Consider the following 18,719-nt stretch of genomic DNA (forward strand, 5'->3'; position numbering starts at 1 on the left):
AATTACATGATGTTAATTCAATCGTATACAGTAGTATCCCCACCTGCGGTTGTGTTTATCTTTATGAATACTGCATTAAATGATTAAATATGATTAGAGCACTTATTATACTGTAAAGGATTTGAATATACATGTTTTTAAATATAATTAACAGTTGTTAACCTAGTTAGCATTAAGAAGAAACAGGTCTGATTGTGTGTATTTGAACTTCCATGAACCTTGGAGCATGAATATGCTTGCTGAACATCTCATTTTCAGATGTAGTCCTGCTTTGCTTTTTTAATAACCCCCTCTCTTTGAGTTCTTCCACTCAAACCTTTTGCAAACCATGTGTTTATTGAGTTTTAATTTGTGCACACGGTTTTGGATTTTGGGTCTAGTGAGGAAAAACATTGTGATGCTACTGTACACACAATAATGTACTATCTAATTGATTGTTTAAAATTTTGTGGCAACAGTTTGGGGAAGACTCGCCTATAGGTATGATTGTTTGGGATGCAAAAACTTTGGTATATTGTATAAGTATATATATTTTTTTTACGAGTGAGAGCTGCGATGTTGTATGGTTTAGAGACAGTGGCATTGAGTAAAAGACAGGAGGTGGAGCTGGAGGTAGCAGAGCTGAAGATGTGAAGGTTTTCGTTGGGAGTGACGGGGATGGACAAGATTAGAAATGAGTTTATTAGAGGGACAGCGCATGTAGGACGTTTTGGAGACAAGGTGAGAGAGGTGTGATTGAGATGGTTTGGACATGTGCAGAGGAGGGACATGGGGTATATCGGTCGAAGAATGCTGAGGATAGAGCCACCAGGAGGGAGCAAAAGAGGAAGGTCAAAGAGGAGGCTTATGGATGTGGTGAGGGAAGACATGCAGGTAGTTGGGGTGAAAGAGGCAGATGTAGAGGACAGGGGGGTATGGAGAAGGATGATCCGCTGTGACGACCCGTAATGGGGTAGCTGAAAGAAGTAAAAGTATATTTTTTTACAGATAGTACCCCAAAATCAAAGAAAAACAAAATATTTAAATCCAATTAGCAGTGTTAAGGACACCATTATACTCCTCTATGAAAAAAAGTTTAATAGTTTTTTTTCCTAAATTCCAATTCAACCCATGGCCAAAGCTACAGCTTACATATAACATAAGTAGCTCCAGCTGACTGAGCTCTGGGAGATATAAAAGATTTAAAATCAGTTTTCTTCCCGTGGGCTCACCACCTGCAGGAGGGACCGTAAGGGACGGTGCTGTGAGGATTGGGCAGAAGGCGGGGGCCTGCTTAGACTGCTGCCCCCGCGACCCGAATTACGGATAAGCGGGAGAAAATGAATGAATGAATGAATGAAAATCAGTTTTAGGGAACCAACATCTGAACCACGCTATTCACCATAACAAGGTTCTTTTTCACCATGAATTGATTACAGTCTCGATAGATAGCCTGGCTACGCCTGTCTGTTTCCCTTGAACCAAAAGGGCATTAGTAATTACTCTATCGAACAAACTCTTGCCATTAGTCCAAAAGTGTGCAAAAATAAGAGGGAGTTTTAAGTCCTCCTAAATCACTACATAGACAAGCAAAGCCATTAATGGGATGCATACAGTGAAGCAGTGATTTGAAACCCTGACCACATCCCATCTTATCGATCAGTCATAAACAGGAGACACGAAAGGTTGGTTAAACACTGCAAATCCTCATCCTGTTGTGGTTGGCTGTCTTGTTTGTTTAGCTGCAGAACCCAATCACAAGGCTAATACATATAGGATACAAGCGAGAGGAAGCTAATGGACAATCTTATAATTTGCTGAGTGGTCAGATGGCACTCAGAAACAGACCTTGCCATTGAGGACATGCAAGCACTCGCATTTCACACTCGGCCTTCTCACAGAACACATGGCCAGCACAACAAAAAAGTCCTTGGAGAGATATGGAGGAGAGAGAAGGGGAGATCAAAGAGGAAAAAAAATCATCTGGTGAATTAAATTGAATAAGAGAAAACAAAAATTGGACATGAATAACTGTTTATCTCAGATATTAAATTGTTAATTGACCATTTCCTTGACCCTGCTCTTTAGAATACTCACACAATGTATGGGACAAAGGGTTCATGGAAATGTTAATGTTTGATGGAAACCATTAATATAGTTTCTATAAGAAATGAAACGTTTTAATGTTAAATCTTCTAAAATGCATCATAATCATTATAATTTTTTTCTCATAGTTTATATAAAAATGCTGCTGAATTCTTGAATCTGATTGGTCCTGAGGTGGTAATTCAATTTCTGTAACAGCGACTCAGACAGTAGATCCTGCTGCAAGGTAAATCACATTTATACTGTATATTGATACTGTTTGTACACCAGTAACTATTCTAGTAACTTCTATTTCACATGCACATCTATAATTGATGCTCCGCATAACAGATTAACATAGATTTCAAAAACCAATTTAAAAAATTGTTATTTTAAAATGGTTTTAACATTTAACAAGGAAATGCATGTACATATAAACGTTGAGATGGTGAAATTTTCTGTAGGAACATTAAGAGAAGGTCTCCAGTGTCTCCAGTGTCGATTATTTTTGTATCAGCCAGGAAGTTTATCACAATGAAATAGTCTTCAGGAAAGAAGATTTTTCATCAATTTCCATTCTCTTGGTACCATGAGAAGCAGTTTTTTGTTGAATTATTAACTTCAAGAGAGAATGAAAGAAAAGCAGTGGTTGTGTGAATGACAGATTATACAGTAACTGCTATAATATAACCCCCGGCTACACAGAAAGAATACATAACTTATTATTTCCGTTTTATTTATTATCTGATTCTGAACGATGTTTTATTTTGGAAAATTACAAGATTCTCTCTGCAACATCTGTCTATGACTCACTCTTGATGCACGTCATGATGCCTTGGTCACATGTCTTACCTCCATCCGCTACCTTCTTAAAGGGGCTGCTCCAGCCGGTAATAATACATTACCGCTAAATTAAAAACCCCAAGCGAGCAAAATAAACAAAAAAACAACACAGTGGATTCACGTTTATTATTATATTTCGAAAATACCAGCTTTTATGCCGGTCGTATCATTTTATTTTGTTGTATTTTCGTAAAGATATTGTCTGACATTAAACCGGTCCGTGGCGCAAAAAAGGTTGGGGACCACTGATATAAGTAACAGGAACGAACTTGTTATGTTGACATTTAACAACATTAAAACATAGTTACGCTCGGAGGTGTTGTTATGTTCATTCTGACAAATGGTTGATTTTTAAAAAAACAAGGAATAAAGCACATCAGGATGAGAAAAGAAGCTCTGCATCATGTTGCATTGCATCACATCACCCTGTCAGTGATTATTTTCCTCTAGCTGCACACCCTGTCCTGTTTTATTCCGACTAAAAGGATCCACCATTTGTCAGAATGAAGTGTGAATGATCTGAAGTGTTTTATTTAAAATAATATTCATTTTGACGCAATGGGACATGATGCCATGCAAATATCTGTCCTTTACCTGATGCTTCAAATAAGCGAATATAACTCTTTTATAATTGCAACGTAAAAATGTCAAATAAGGTGAAGCGTGGCCTATTTCACACCTCATTCAGGTCATGCAGGAGGCTCCGAATGCTTCTCTGTCACACTGAGATGCAGAACGTCATCGGGTACCAGGCATTCATAGTGACTTCAATTTTAATGAGCCCCATCAGCACTCGTTCTGTCCTTAAACTGAAGCGGAACAGATCGAAAGAAAGAGAAATAAATAAAAATTCCCCCCTTTTTCTGTCATCTTTTCTGTCAGCTGCTGTGACATTCATATAGTCCTTACCAGGAAGACGTGTCTGCAGTGCTTGGCAGTTCCTCGGCGAAATGAAGCCTACTTTGCCGCAATGTTCGGCGTGAATGCCAAACAGAACCCACCAATTAATTTGTATGAGGATGCGGCATGTCCGAAATGTCTGAGAAAAAAAAAACAACAACTTTGCTTAATGATGTATATCTGGCTGATGTAAACACTTAATGAGCTGACCTTTGGCTGCTACGTGCTAGCGGAGCACAAGGAATAATTACCACACCCTTCTTTCATAAACAAAAAAACTTGAGACATTAAATGGAAATAGAAACTTCTGAAGGTTTATTCCATGTTATGTAAAACACGAAAACACTTTTTATTTAATTGTTGAATGTGAAATCTAATATTTAGTACTTCAAACACTTTTTTGTTCAATTCAACATGTTGTCTTTTATTAAGAAACCCATAAAATGTGTCCAGATATTAATAATCAATTTAGACATTTTAGAATTTTCCATCAATAAAACTCTGGCATCTGTAATAAACAAGTGTGATTACTACACTTAATTTATTATTAATATTTAAAAAAATCATATCGATCATATCCTGGACATAAATCCTTGAATGACTTAAATAATTAATGATTTATTTATTTTTTTATAGTCAGCTAAGAGCTAAGATTTTTACTTATTTGGTTTATTTGGTTCAAAATTCTTTTATTGGGATGTTGGGCTTTTTCCACTTGTATAATGTGTGAATAATTTAATACAATTTACTTAATATTGTTTAACCACCTCAATACAGGGAAAGTTTTCCCTTGTTTTATTTCTACCTAATTGATGCAGCAGAGCCCTATTTCTTTTAGACTGTCCACCTCTCTCATCTTCTCAAACAGATCAGCTTTGAGAATCAATTTTCATTTTAATCCATTAATCACTGCCAATTTTAAAATGAATGTAACCTGACTGTTATGCTTGAGGATTAAGCGTTAAATAGAATTTGTTTCTGATATTAAAAAACACCCATAACTGTGCTAGTAATGTCTCTCTGTGACGTCAGAGTGACAATTCGATATCTTTCTCAACGAATAAAAATACAGTTCTAACCAACAGCCCCAGAATCACCAAATACATCACAAAGATTTAAACTGAATCTAATATCATGTGGTTCAGGGTGGAAAGCCTTAAACTTCTTTCTAATATTCTGACCCTATATGGTTGGGCTGCTTGCAGCTTCAATTTGGTTGTGTATAAATCCTTTTTTTCATTTTCATTTTCTCTCGCTTATCCGTATTTCGGGTCACGGGGGCAGCAGTCTAAGCAGGCCCCCGCCTTCGACTGCTGCCCAATCCTCACAGCACCGTCCCTTACGGTCCCTCCTGCAGGTGGTGAGCCCACGGGACGGCGGCCCCACGTCACGGACCTTGATATTTCCCTCGTAAGGGACCCCCGGAGCATAGAGGGTTAAGGGCCTTGCTCAAGGGCCCAAGAGTGGCAGCTTGGCGATACCAGGGCTTGAACCCCAGACCTTCCGATCGGCAACCCAGCGCCTTAACCGCTGGAGCCACCACTCCCCCGGTGTGTATAAATCCATTTATAATAATTTTTTGTCTTTTATTGTTGGACTGGGCAATATGACATTACTGTTCTGAGATATTATGAATGGAATAGTGATTATAATGTCTATACATAGCTTTTTTGTTGTCAATCATTAAATTAAAAGTAAAAACAACTATTTTCAGTATTATGAATGTTTTTTAATTATGAAATAGAAGTAACATTGAGTTCAGTTTTTCACAGTTGTGCTGTTTCGCAGGCAGTTTGGTCATATTTACATACAGTTTGACACAATTCCTTCAGGTATCATAATATGATATTTTCATCATAACGCGCCGCTTAAATCTCAGCATTTGTTAAATCATTACAAGTCGCACGGGATCTAAATTTCCTTGTGAACAAAATATTGTTTCTTCAAAGGAAAATTCAATGTGTGATATACGTGCGGAAACACCGGTTTGGTAAAATGTGAACAGCTCACGCCTCAAGACGAAAATCTTTTTATACAGCGAAATGAAATGTACCAGACAGAAAGGAATAAACAAAACAACCAAACAAAATAAGAAAACGAACAGATATTGACAGATGTTTGAAGCACTAAACGGATATACAGTTAATATCACTACATTAAACCCCTTTCAGCTGTTATAGTATTTAACTTGTGTTTAAGCAGCATTAGAACTTTAAAATGAAATAATAATTGCTATACTATATAGCGAAAGATTTGTGGACACCTGATCATTAAAACAAATTAGACATCCCATTCATCCCATATCCCATTTATTGCCTGTTTTTGTGCAAATTCAGCCATAAGAGGATTTGTTCTGTAAGTTCTGGGGTCTGGGATGCAGTCATGTTCAAGTTCATTACAAAGGGGTTTACTGGGATTGATATGAAGGCTCTTTGCAGTTCTTCCAAACTTTCCAAACTTTGACAAACCATGTCTGTTGTGAAAAGTGCTATAGAGATAAACTGAACTGAACTGAATTGAATGTTCTTTTGGAGCTCGTTGTCGTGTTGAAACAAGTTTTGGGCCTCTTAGGTCTAGTAAAGGAAAATTGTACTTGCTACATCCTGTACAATTGTTTGTTTCATGGAGGTGATGGTGAGGTGTCCACGTACATTCGAATATATAGCATATACAAAAGCTACAGCTCGAGATGAATAATAGGAGAACATATCTACTGTTATTGTGACCTGGAAAATGAAAGGTATGTACTGTATCTGTATATATATATATATATATATATATATATATATATATATATATATATATATATATATATATATATATATATATATATATATATATATATATATATATATACACACACACACACACACATACAAAACATACCTTTCATTTGCTAGGTCACAATTAGATTTGTTCTGCCACTATTGATCTTTAGCTGTGTGTGTGTGTGTGTGTGTGTGTGTGTGTGTGTGTGTGTGTGTGTGTGTGTGTGTGTGTGTGTGTGTGTGTGTGTGTGTGTGTGTGTGTGTGTGTCAGTGTGTGTGTGTGTGATCATCATCAAGGACAAATCGCTGTAATCTACTCCACAGTACTTCATGTACAGTATATGGAGTGCACTTCCAATCAGAATTAAGCTTGTTATTATAATAAAGTTTCCATTAATGTAATAATTGCTCCTGCTCTTTGTCCCTCTGGCGCATTGTGATTAATTACTAAACAACATGATATGACAATCTCTCTATGAACAGGAATTGGGGATCTCTGCTCCATTTATAACAGCCTCTCAGTACCTCAGTAATTTTGCTACATAGTCCCATCAAAGTGCTAGAAAAGCAGCTCATTTTAATACTTTCTCTTCCTTCCTGCAGACCCATGTGGCTGAAATACTCGGCTTTCCGAACGGAACGTAGCTTGATGACGAAAAAAAAGGATTTAAAAAAAATCTTCTGTACATAACACAACCTAAATCTTGCTTTTTTAAAACAAAGTCCAGACGATTCCTTACAAAACTACACAGGAAGTCTTTTTTTTTTCTTTTTTTTTTTTTTTACATTTCATCAATAATAACCTCGAGACATAAATGACTTTGTTGTGGTTTCATAATATTCAAAAAAGTAACCAGCTAGAGTGTGCTTCATCACTGACACTACACTATGACCGGAATGGAAAAGAAAAACAGGTTCGGAAACAGAACCACGCGAAACAGGTGGAGAAAATACATAATCGTACAGTCCTCGCATAATTGTGCATACAAGTGTCTCTAACACAAAATCCAGTGGTTCGCTCATTCGTTTTGCTCGCACATAGGCCTGATTTTCATCTCTGTGAACTTCAAGGAGTACTGCAAACCAGTCCAGGAGTACCACTCGATGCCGTCGGCGTAGGACGAGTGCTGGCCGCGCAGGTACTGTCCGTTCAGGTTGGACATGTGGCAGTTCCGGTACCACCAGGCTCCGTGGTAGAAAGAAGCGCAGTTGTTCTCCGAGTGATCGTTGTCCTTGTCCTTTGTGGTGAACTTCATGCCGTTGTGTTTGAGCAATGAGTCCCCTAAAGCGACAGAGACAACCTGGATTACTGTACGAAACAGTGATTTCGAGTCATTTTCAGAATTGCTGGCACCCTTGAAAAGAATTACTATAATAAAAAAAATATATATACTACATCTCCGTCCTAAAATCCCTCTTTCTGTACTGACTTGCACTGATTTTGACTTGTCAGTCTTTTTTCTTTAATGTCCTGTCATGAACCAGTCTTTTAAATGTCATGTCGTGTATATAATGTATATCTTCAGAATGCTGTACTGCTGTAATGACAATAGATCGCAATTAAATTGAATAGAACTGAATGACCTTCCTAGTCTGCAGCTTCTTTCCTGAGGCAGTCAGACTGTTCAACACCCTGCTACCTCCCACCTCCATCTGGCCTAATAAAAAAAGCCTTTTTACTACTTTCCCCTACCTTTTCCTCACTTCTCATTTTTTTTTATTTTGCAGCATAAGTGGGGCTTCCAAAGTGTGTCTGTAAATATCAGAATTCAAGTCACTTGAACAGAGAAATTATTCCAGATTTAAATGTCATAAATCATAGAATAAAGACAGCAGTGTTTTTTCTTTCACTGATGTTAATATGCAGAACACTTTTGCAAAGAAATAAACATGTTAAAAATCATATACCTAGTCAGGTCTGAAAGTTGTTATACAATTACTACTATTATTATTATTTTTATTTTTGTTCATTATTTTGTTCATTATCAATTATTTATCATCATATTCCTCATTATTGTTATTATTGATTGATTGATTGATTGATTGATTTATTGATTGATTAATTGATTGCATATTTCAATTCGCCCCTTACACACAGCCCACAGTCTGATAAACTCTGGAGTAGATTCCACAAAGACAATTGTTTGTACTGCTTCTTCCTTCAAAAACTGTCTTCTGCTTTCTTTTCCAAATAACATGCACTGCCCTATGTATATACTGTCCTGAGAATTTCTTGTCCAGTGTATTTAATGTTCACTTTGTAACTTGTTTTAATTTGTGGTAACTTGCAACTTATGTACTTCTGTGCACCATGTTGCTGTTTGTTATTATAGTTTGGACCAACATCTTCCATTCCAGTGTACATTAGTTATGAGAAATGACAGCAAAACCCTGTAGGCTTTACTTAAACATGATCTACAATGAGTTTTTTTCACGTTAAAAAAAACTGTATTAATACATTATGCTGCCCTGAAAAAAAAAATAAATCATAATAGTATTTCCTAAAAACTTTCTTTCTTTTTCTTTCTCTCTTTCTCTTAAAAATAGATCTACAACTCAGATAATTTCAGAGTTAATAATGATTCTGCTTTTAGAAAGACATAATAAAAGACTTCAGAAATAGCTAAAAAGTGATTTACTGAATATATTGCTGGTGGATGTTAAAAAGAGTTTTTCCTGAAAACTGTTGTCACATGAGAGTCCTACCCTGAATGCATTAATGGATTAATTAACATCAATTGTAAACCATTTACCGGAACAATTCACTTTTTTTTTTCAAATCAAAATCTATGATTTAAAGAAAGATTACTCTCTCTATGTACATAGTTTGTATTCTTTTCTATCATTATTTCTGATGAGCATATGTTCAAAAAAATGCAATGTATATATATATATATATATATATATATATATATATATATATATATATATATATATATATATATATATATATATATATTGTATTTTTTTGTATTTATATATATTTATATATTTATGTATGGGCATAGATGTAGCTGTCTGTGCAATTATATATAAGTGTACTTATTTAAATAATGTCTGACCTACATCTGTAGATAAAAAAAATTCATACATTTGTAGATAAAAAAAAAAAAAAAGAAGCTGAACAAAAATAACATCAATTTAAGAGTCGCACTGCAGCAAGACAACTATCTGAAGTATGAGAGCGTGAGAGTGACTTCACCTCTGAACTGTTCAAAGGAAACAAAGTTAAGGTTTTGCTGTAGCCTGCTCAGTGTCTTAAACCTGAGATGCTCTAGCACAGGGGTGGGCAATTACTTTTTACAAGGGGCCACATGAGAAACCTGAATTGTGTCAGAGGGCCACACCAACGCAGACATGTTGCTCTTATCCAGATAACCGTGTGCTGCTGCGCTTTTTTATTGCGTCATTACAATTGTGTTTTGGCCGTGTTGTTTCAGTGATTTAGGTATTTAGGTGATTTAGGTACGAATTTTCGGTGCATCCCTGTAATTTATGATTGGCCTCACGCAGCCCGGACAGGGACGTACAAAGGGCCGGATGTGGCCCGCGGGCCGTAGTTTGCCCAGGTCTGCTCTAGCAGGACTCTAATGGATCATGCTCAGAAACCTTAAAAAAAGTATGAATTGAACAATTTCTCAATGAAATGTGAGCTAAGATTCGACCACAGTTATGTAAAAAAGCTGAGCTACTGATAGTGAACATTTTGCAGTTCGTGCTTAAGAATTTATTTGGTTCAGTAGGTAATCACTAGTGCGGCCTAAATGTTAAATTATTTAATAATATTTAATAATAAATTCTTATTTAAAATGGTGAATTGTGTTTTCCCACATTAACTAGATGGTTACTGTATTGACACAAAAAAGGAACTTAAGGGTTCAAAATTATAGTATGGAATTATAGCTGGAAGATGTTCCTAAGAGGGTGCCAATAATTTTGGACATGAATGTAGAGTTGTCCACATAAAAAAAAGGAAGGGATGTGAGAAGCATAGAAAAATGACTAAACCGCTTTGTCTCATTACGTCTCATCATGCAGTTCAATTACTTCAAATAACTGAGACTGATTAAACAGTAAAAACTATATTGAGCATAATTTATCACACCAGACACGTTATTCTCATTGGGCTGTACATTTTTATTCTACATAAGCTGCTCAAATTTTATTAATTAGCTCATGAGCTTAACAAATGCAGGTATGAACAATTCTAAGTCAAACAACCATAAATTCCTATCTAGGAGCTTTACTACAGAGAAGAACGGGACTTAAAAAAAAAAAAAAAAAAGATCGTACACGGCAGTGCAGGACATGAGTGAGAAAGACAAAAGAACCGAAGCGAGCCGCTCGCTTAATGTGCCCTTTTTAAGCAGTGTGATGGACTGCGAGTCTCAAGAATGTAATGTGGCTGTGAGTGTTAGGCCTCATCTATTCTAAACTAATCGCAGCTCTCGGACTGTGTTGATAAAATCAGGCTTTACTACAGCACTGTGGCTCATGCTGGCTCTTTTACTGCAGCCGACGAGAGGCTAGCGATACAGTTATGTCATATCATAAAGAAGAGTTAGATGCCGTAAATCCCTCTTATGAGCCTCGAGAACTCATCAGCGTGTTTAGTGAGGTGATGAATGGCCAGAATGATGGCACCAGTGAATGAAAAACAAGTGAATGTTACAGGGTGAAGGGTTTCCATTAACATCTGAGGTCTATTCAAAGTCTGAAATATGTTCTATCCTAACCGAAATTCACAGATACTGTAAACTACTGGAGAATGAGGCTCATTTTAAGCGTTAACCTTTTCAAAACATTTAAGTTCAGATCTTTTGCAAGCCTGTCATTATTTAAAGCTATGAACCTTGAACCCTTCCTTATCAGATTGATGAGGAAGTTATGTAACATCAACAGAGTATGTAGTACCTCACACTAATTTAGAAATAATTATGGCTTTCGTTTAAAAAACTGGGATAAAAAAAAAATAAATAAATAAAAAAAAAAAAAAAAAAAAAATATATATATATATATATATATATATATATATATATATATATATATATATATATATATATATATACAGTGAGGGTCTGAAATTGTCATCGTAGGTGCATGTCCACTGAGAGAGACATATTAAAAAAAAAAAATCCAGAAATCACAATATATGATTTTTTAACTATTTATTTGTATGATACAGCTGTAAATAAGTATTTGAACACCTGAGAAAGTCAATGTTAATATTTGGTACAGTAACCTTTGTTTGCAATTACAGAGGTCAAATGTTTCCTGTAGTTTTTCACCAGGTTTGCACACACTGCAGGAGGGATTTTGGCCCACTCCTCCACCAGATCTTTTTTTAGATCAGTCAGGTTTCTGGCCTGTCGCTGAGAAACACGGAGTTTGAGCTCCCTCCAAAGATTCTCTATTGGGTTTAGGTCTGAAGACTGGCTAGGCCACGCCAGAACCTTGATATGATTCTTACAGAGCCACTCCTTGGTTATCCTGGCTGTGTGCTTCGTGTCATTGTCATGTTGGAAGACCCAGCCTCGACCCATCTTCAATGCTCTAACTGAGGGAAGGAGGTTGTTCCCCAAAATCTTGCAATACATGGCCCTGGTCATCCTCTCCTTACAGTGCAGTCGCCCTGTCCCATGTGCAGAAAAACACCCCCAAAGCATGATGCTACCACCCCCATGGTTCACAGTAGGGATGGTGTTCTTGGGATGGTACTCATCATTCTTCTTCCTCCAAACACGTTTAGTGGAATTATGACCCAAAAGTTCTATTTTTGGTCTCATCTGACCACATGACTTTCTCCCATGACTCCTCTGGATCATCCAAATGGTCATTGGCAAACTTAAGACGTGCCTGGACATGTGCTGGTTTAGGCAGGGGAACCTTCCGTGCCATGCATGATTTCAAACCATGACGTCTTAGTGTATTACCAACAGTAACCTTGGAAACGGTGGTCCCAGCTCTTTTCAGGTCATTGACCAGCTCCTCCCGTGTAGTTCTGGGCTGATTTCTCACCTTCCTTAAGATCATTGAGACCCCACGAGGAGATATCTTGCATGGAGCCCCAGTCCAAGGGAGATTGACAGTCATGTTTAGCTTCTTCCATTTTCTAATGATTGCTCCAACAGTGGACCTTTTTTCACCAAGCTGCTTGGCAATTTCCCCGTAGCCCTTTCCAGCCTTGTGGAGGTGTACAATTTTGTCTCTAGTGTCTTTGGACAGCTCTTTGGTCTTGGCTATGTTAGTAGTTGGATTCTTACTGATTGTATGGGGTGGACAGGTGTCTTTATGCAGCTAACGACCTCAAACAGGTGCATCTAATTTAGGATAATAAATGTGGTGGAGGTGGACATTTTAAAGGCAGACTAACAGGTCTTTGAGGGTCAGAATTCTAGATGATAGACAGGTGTTCAAATACTTATTTGCAGCTGTATTATACAAATAAATAGTTTAAAAATCATATATTGTGATTTCTGGATTTTTTTTTTAATTATGTCTCTCACAGTGGACATGCACCTACGATGACAATTTCAGACCCCTCCATGATTTCTAAGTGGGAGAACTTGCAAAATAGCAGGGTGTTCAAATACTTATTTTCTTCACTGTATATATATATATATATATATATATATATATATATATATATATATATATATATATATATATATATATATATATATATGCCAGCTTCATGCCATGAAGATATAATCTCAACCCTATTGAGCACTTTTAGGATGAATTGGAATGCTGGCTGCACCCCAGACCTCCTCACCCTACATCAGAACCTGATTTCACCAAATTCCTTGTAGCTAAATGAGCACAAATCTCCACAAGGACACTACAAAATCTAGTGGAATATCTTCAGTTAATATAACAGCAAAATGTGGAATTAAAAAAGGACATGCAAATATATACACAAACCTTTGTCCGTGCACTGTACTTCTTACCAGCTTATCCAGTCCAAATTGTCTTTAAGCTGCTTTTTTAAAGAAAGCAAGTTTTGGCTTGGACCAAAAACAAGAATGACCCCCAGATCAATATTTGGAGAATGTATTGAAGATACAATTGGGGTCGAATTCTGTGCAAAATACTGTTGCTGGATATTCAGTCAAAGCATAGCAAATTTTTGAAATGTCTATAAGTTCAAACCAGAATATTCTACTCATCCATCCATCTACACACTCATCTTTCCCAACTCCAATTGTTGGTAAAGCACCAGGTTTAACCTAAAGATCTATGTACAGACATTAAGAACAAGCTTTAAAGCAGAAGGACATGAAGGAATAAATGAAATTTAAATGCCTGCTTGCCATACACTTATTTATTTTTAATTTTTTTTAAATGACTCTGGACAAATACTTTAGAGTAGAATTATGCATGTTTTTACCGCGGAAGTGTCAGCATTACTAAACAAAGGTGGCGGAAGTTGACGTAGCTGATATCACAAGGAAATGTTAATTTTCTTATCCATAGCTTTTTCCTCTAAACAAATTAAATTCACATCCATTTTGCTACTCAGACTTACATTATTTAAAGGCTTTAAAACTCCCACATGGCCTCTGTTACACTTGTGTGAATTCAGTGTACTTAAATTGTTGCTAATAATATTAGATATGTTAGTGTTTGACATTTCCAGCCATATGTGCTTTTTCCCCAATCTGTTACTATAATGGGATGTTTTTGGAGGTGGTAACATTACATTTTCTGTTCACTTGAAGTAGGAGAACCAAACCTGCTCTAGCATGAAAATAATTCCCTTGTGCACAAAGCCAGTTCCAGTGAGATATGGTTTACTTGGGCTTTAGTGGGAGATCTTTAGTTGCCTGCTATAGAGCTTTGACCTGAATCTTATTTTACACCTTTGGAAAGAACCACTGACTGCACCCCAGGCCTCCTCACCTCACCTACTTCAGTACCTGACTTTATTATTGCCCTTGTAGAGAATCTGCACAACCACACATTTCAAAATCCTCCCAAACTAGAGCAAGTTACAGCAAATAGGGACTAAATGTTGAATGGGATCGCATGCAATCTGATAGTCAGGTGATTCGAATCACATACAAATCTTATGATCAGGTGTCCACATACAGTGTAACTATACACACCACATAATAACACACTACACAATTACACACAACAAAGTAAATCCTTGTAAACATTAAGCTGTGGAGAATTATGGGAAAGTAACTCCTTTAAACATTTAAGCTGCCTGTTCTTCAACCCCCCAAAAAACTGTCCAAATTTTGCTTTCTCATTATGGTGATGTCTGGACTCCATGGAGCGGACTTCCATTTGTCGGACACACTATTATTTAGGTTGTCGAGGATACCGGACTTTTTTCACCTCAAACGTGACCTCAATCTGCCTTTCGGAAAAATTGCATTTCGTGGATTCCTGTGTTTTTTTTTTCCCCCAAGCCTATGAACCTGTTTCACTCACACGACGTGGCGGGTAATGGTGTAGACACCCTCCAGACTTAAGGCCACTATACTCCAAAACGGACGCATTTTATTCATCTCAAAAGGGTAGAAAAGAAACACATATGATTCGATGCACAACAGTGTACCAAAACAAATTCCCTTTTTTTTGTTTCACAGAAGTGCAATCATTTCCCTGCACAGATTTTTGAAGATCAGCAAGCAGCCGTTCAGAAAATGAGTTTTTTGGGTTGTTTTATTCTTTTAGAAATTCGGAGGAAGAAGAAAAAAAAAATGTAATTGGATTTATTCCGTTTTGAAGCGGTAAAAAATATAGCCAATTCTATTAGCTCTTTCAGAATCTTGAACTCTATAATAGACTAGATAAGCACTCCTCATGCTCTGATACAAACACAACATGTCTATCATCAGTCAGTTTAGCTAATATTATGCTATTATAAACTTTTTTGGATGATGAGCCTGGCTTTTTTTCATTAGACAAAACTTTTGACAAAATTTTGCCACAGAGAAGCGAATGAAAAAAAAAATTGTTGCATTAAGGTTTTATCCTTCATTTTTTTTTTTTTTCAATATAAAACAGTATAGATGGAATAAACCACAATGGAGTGTGCTGTTACAGGAAAATAATCAATGATGGGTGGAAGCTATTTTTTGTCTGAGACCCCATTTAACACTTAGTCCCGGTCAACTAATTTTATCAGTCCACTTTCTGAGAGCCCTGATGTTTCCTGGGCTGGTCCACTGTGTGTATCATTTTGCTCGCCTGTGTGTTTGACAGATTGTGCTTCCTGATTTAAAATGGTTACTACAGTAGTGTTAGTGACGTTCTCTGCGGATGTGGCAAGGATAGTTTCCAGGAATATAATTTTCTACTTTCAAATATTAAAGCTCATCGAATGACGATGAAAAGGAAGAAGGGACACATATTTGTCCCAGGAGCAGCTTTACCGGGAATTGTACAAATCAATGTGAGTTAGCTAGAAAGCTAGCTGACGTGCTGTAAAGTGAGTCTAGCTTCTTCTGGATCTATTTCTGCTAATGGAGCAAAAATAAACAGAACATTTGGCTATGTTGTGTCAGAAATGTCACAAACCTGATACTAATGTCAGCCTGTGGGCTCATGCTTATTGTATGGCTGAATCAGTGTATATAACAGTGTTGATAATCAGTATCTGCGCAGTCTTGCTCATGCAACGTTGCTTAATGTTAGTTTGTCATATTATTAAGAAAGTAATAAAGACAAGGTCCTGTGCAGGGAACGGCCTTACAGTAGCTTTGACAAAGTGCTGACACTGGAGACTCCTTCCTTTGCCATATAATACTTAAAGAATTCAGTTTATTTATAGACTTACATGGAGCATCAGTCAGTGAAGCACTTACTTAATATTAGTCTGAGTATTTACCACGAAACGGGCAGCTATTAGAGCTTCGGTTATAGAAATCTACACCCCTTGAAGGATCAAAAATAAGAATCGGCCTGATGTATAAACATTCAGCATTCAGTAACCCCAGTCTTGAGTCACACTAATACATAAGTCTCATGTGCAATTTTTATTTTATCACATAAAAATACCACACTGGTTGATTGATTGATTGATTGATTGATTGATTGATTGATTGATCGATTGGAGGTCTTCCTGAACTGAACTGATGCTTCAAAGTACATGAACTCCTTCATAAAGTATGAGGCTCTTCTCATTAAATACACAGTTATGACTGAGAAAACACAGATGATATATAGATAGTGTATATACAGAGATAATGTTCGAGGCCAACAAAAAACAGAAAAAATTGAGGATAAGGTCCTGTTTGTTTCCATCGCATTGAAGCATACAAAAGAAAAATTCCAGCAAAGATTTTGCTTTGGCAAAAGTAAACTACATTTATTTAAAAAAAAATAATAAAACGCACACACACACACACACACACACACACACACACACACACACACACACACACACACACACACTCACACACAATTAAAGACAACAGGAAGGTTGATAAGCCCTAGCTTTTAAATAATAAGTACAGAAATTGCTGCATTATAGATGTTTTGAATCGGAAACCTGAAGGCATCCTGGGTAATTAAAGCAGAGTATAAGCAGCCTTCTCGCTCTGATTTATGGTAATAGAGTGTTTGTTTATGACTCCTATAATAATGGCCTGTCTGCTTTCTTGGAATATCATTTACTGTATGTGCTGTGATGCTTCATTATCACTGCTCTTTCCAGTTCTCTGAAGGTCAGATCAGTGAGTTAAGCTGGAGATGGAAGTGAAAAACCTTGAACTGGACAAAGCAGAACGCCCAATTAACATTATTAAGTAAGACAGTTCAACTGAAACATATGTGTTTCAGGCCTAATTATTGATAAATCTAACAGAAAATTACTAACTTAATCTTTAAAAAATGTTTCTTTACATTTTGCATATTATTAGATCCTTAACTGTTAAACAAAAACCTCAGAGAATCTTAAAACCAAAAGTCAAATTTTGGCTTGTCCCATCCCTCTGAAGAAAAGAAAATCTCATTTTAACTGCAGTTATTTCCTTACAATTACACCATACCAAACAAAGGTCAGCCTATTTCTTTCCCCCCCCACAGGAAAAAGTCTGGATAGTGCACAGATCTTTTGTGCAGCATGTGTTTTTAGAATAGACAGAATTTTACAGTCCATGAAGCATTTCACCATAATGCATTTCTGAAAGGGTTCCTCCTTCCCTATGAATCTGAAAAGATTCAGGCTGGGATATAGAGTCCTCACCATACCTGCTGAATACTAAAGCTTTCAGGACAAAGAATGAACCTACCAGCGGTTCCTGAGTAGTCCGCTATGCTCAATGGGTAGCCGTCCTCATCCGGGTCGACGGAGAACAATCCTACACCAAAGGAACCATAGTGTGCGAACGAAGTGCTGTTCTCAAAGTCCTCCAGGTCAATCCTCAACTCATAATTAGCCTGAATGGTCAGTGCATGAATCCGCTTCAGACCTGAAAAACAAGTCATGTCAGACAGTGTATAAAATAACTAAAAAAAGTTTTATTAATCAGTTCTGGAATGACCACACTTTATATATAAATCATTACATTTGTATTCACATTTTTATGCCATTTGGCAGATGCTCTTATCTACAGCTTGGAAATCGCTTTTAAATTTTTATCAATAATAAAAAAAACTTTCTTTTGGCTTCTCCCATTAGGGGTCGCCACAGCGGATCATCCGCATGTTTGATTTGACACGTTTTACACTGGATGCCCTTCCTAACGCAACCCTTCCCATTTATCCGGGCTTGGGACCGGCACTAAGGCTTGTGCAACCCTAATGGCTGGGGTTGGTACCCTGACCGGGGATCGAACCTGGGCTACAGCGTCGAGAGCGCCGCATCCTAACCACTAGACCACCAGGGAACCAAAATCTTTATCAATAATAACATCCCAAAAGTCTCCGGTCACGGATTAAGAATACTATTGGTCGAAAAACTCTTTTGGAGAGAACGTCATGTTAATTTCTTTTTCAATCGCTTTTCATTTTGACTCCTGTGTCTTGTCCCTAGAAGGTCTGCTTCTGAACACCATACGACCTCTGAAACTACATTTGCGGAATTGGCAGATGCTCTTATCCAAAGCGAATTATAATTATCTCATTCATACAACTGAGCAGTATAAGTTCTGATGGTTAAGTGCCTTGCTCAAGAGCCCAGCAATG

The 18,719-nt window shown here is 37.0% G+C and overlaps 1 protein-coding gene across 1 annotated transcript in view; it reads right to left on the reverse strand.

Annotated features, from left to right (window-relative positions):
* Positions 1-6,711: 6,711 nt before the first annotated feature.
* The window catches only part of LOC310733811 (fibrinogen C domain-containing protein 1-A-like), a 100,801-nt gene continuing 88,793 nt past the window's right edge, over positions 6,712-18,719 (reverse strand). The window contains exons 6-7 of the mRNA XM_083555240.1: positions 17,825-18,004; positions 6,712-7,857 (exon numbers count right to left, since the gene is read on the reverse strand). Coding sequence (XP_083411366.1) covers positions 7,595-7,857; positions 17,825-18,004 — 443 coding nt within the window. The 3' untranslated portion in view covers positions 6,712-7,594. The remainder of the gene's footprint in view (positions 7,858-17,824; positions 18,005-18,719) is intronic.

This window comes from Silurus aristotelis (assembly GCF_946808225.1).
Source record: "Silurus aristotelis genome assembly, chromosome: 11".
In the NCBI taxonomy this organism is placed as follows: Eukaryota; Metazoa; Chordata; class Actinopteri; order Siluriformes; family Siluridae; genus Silurus; species Silurus aristotelis.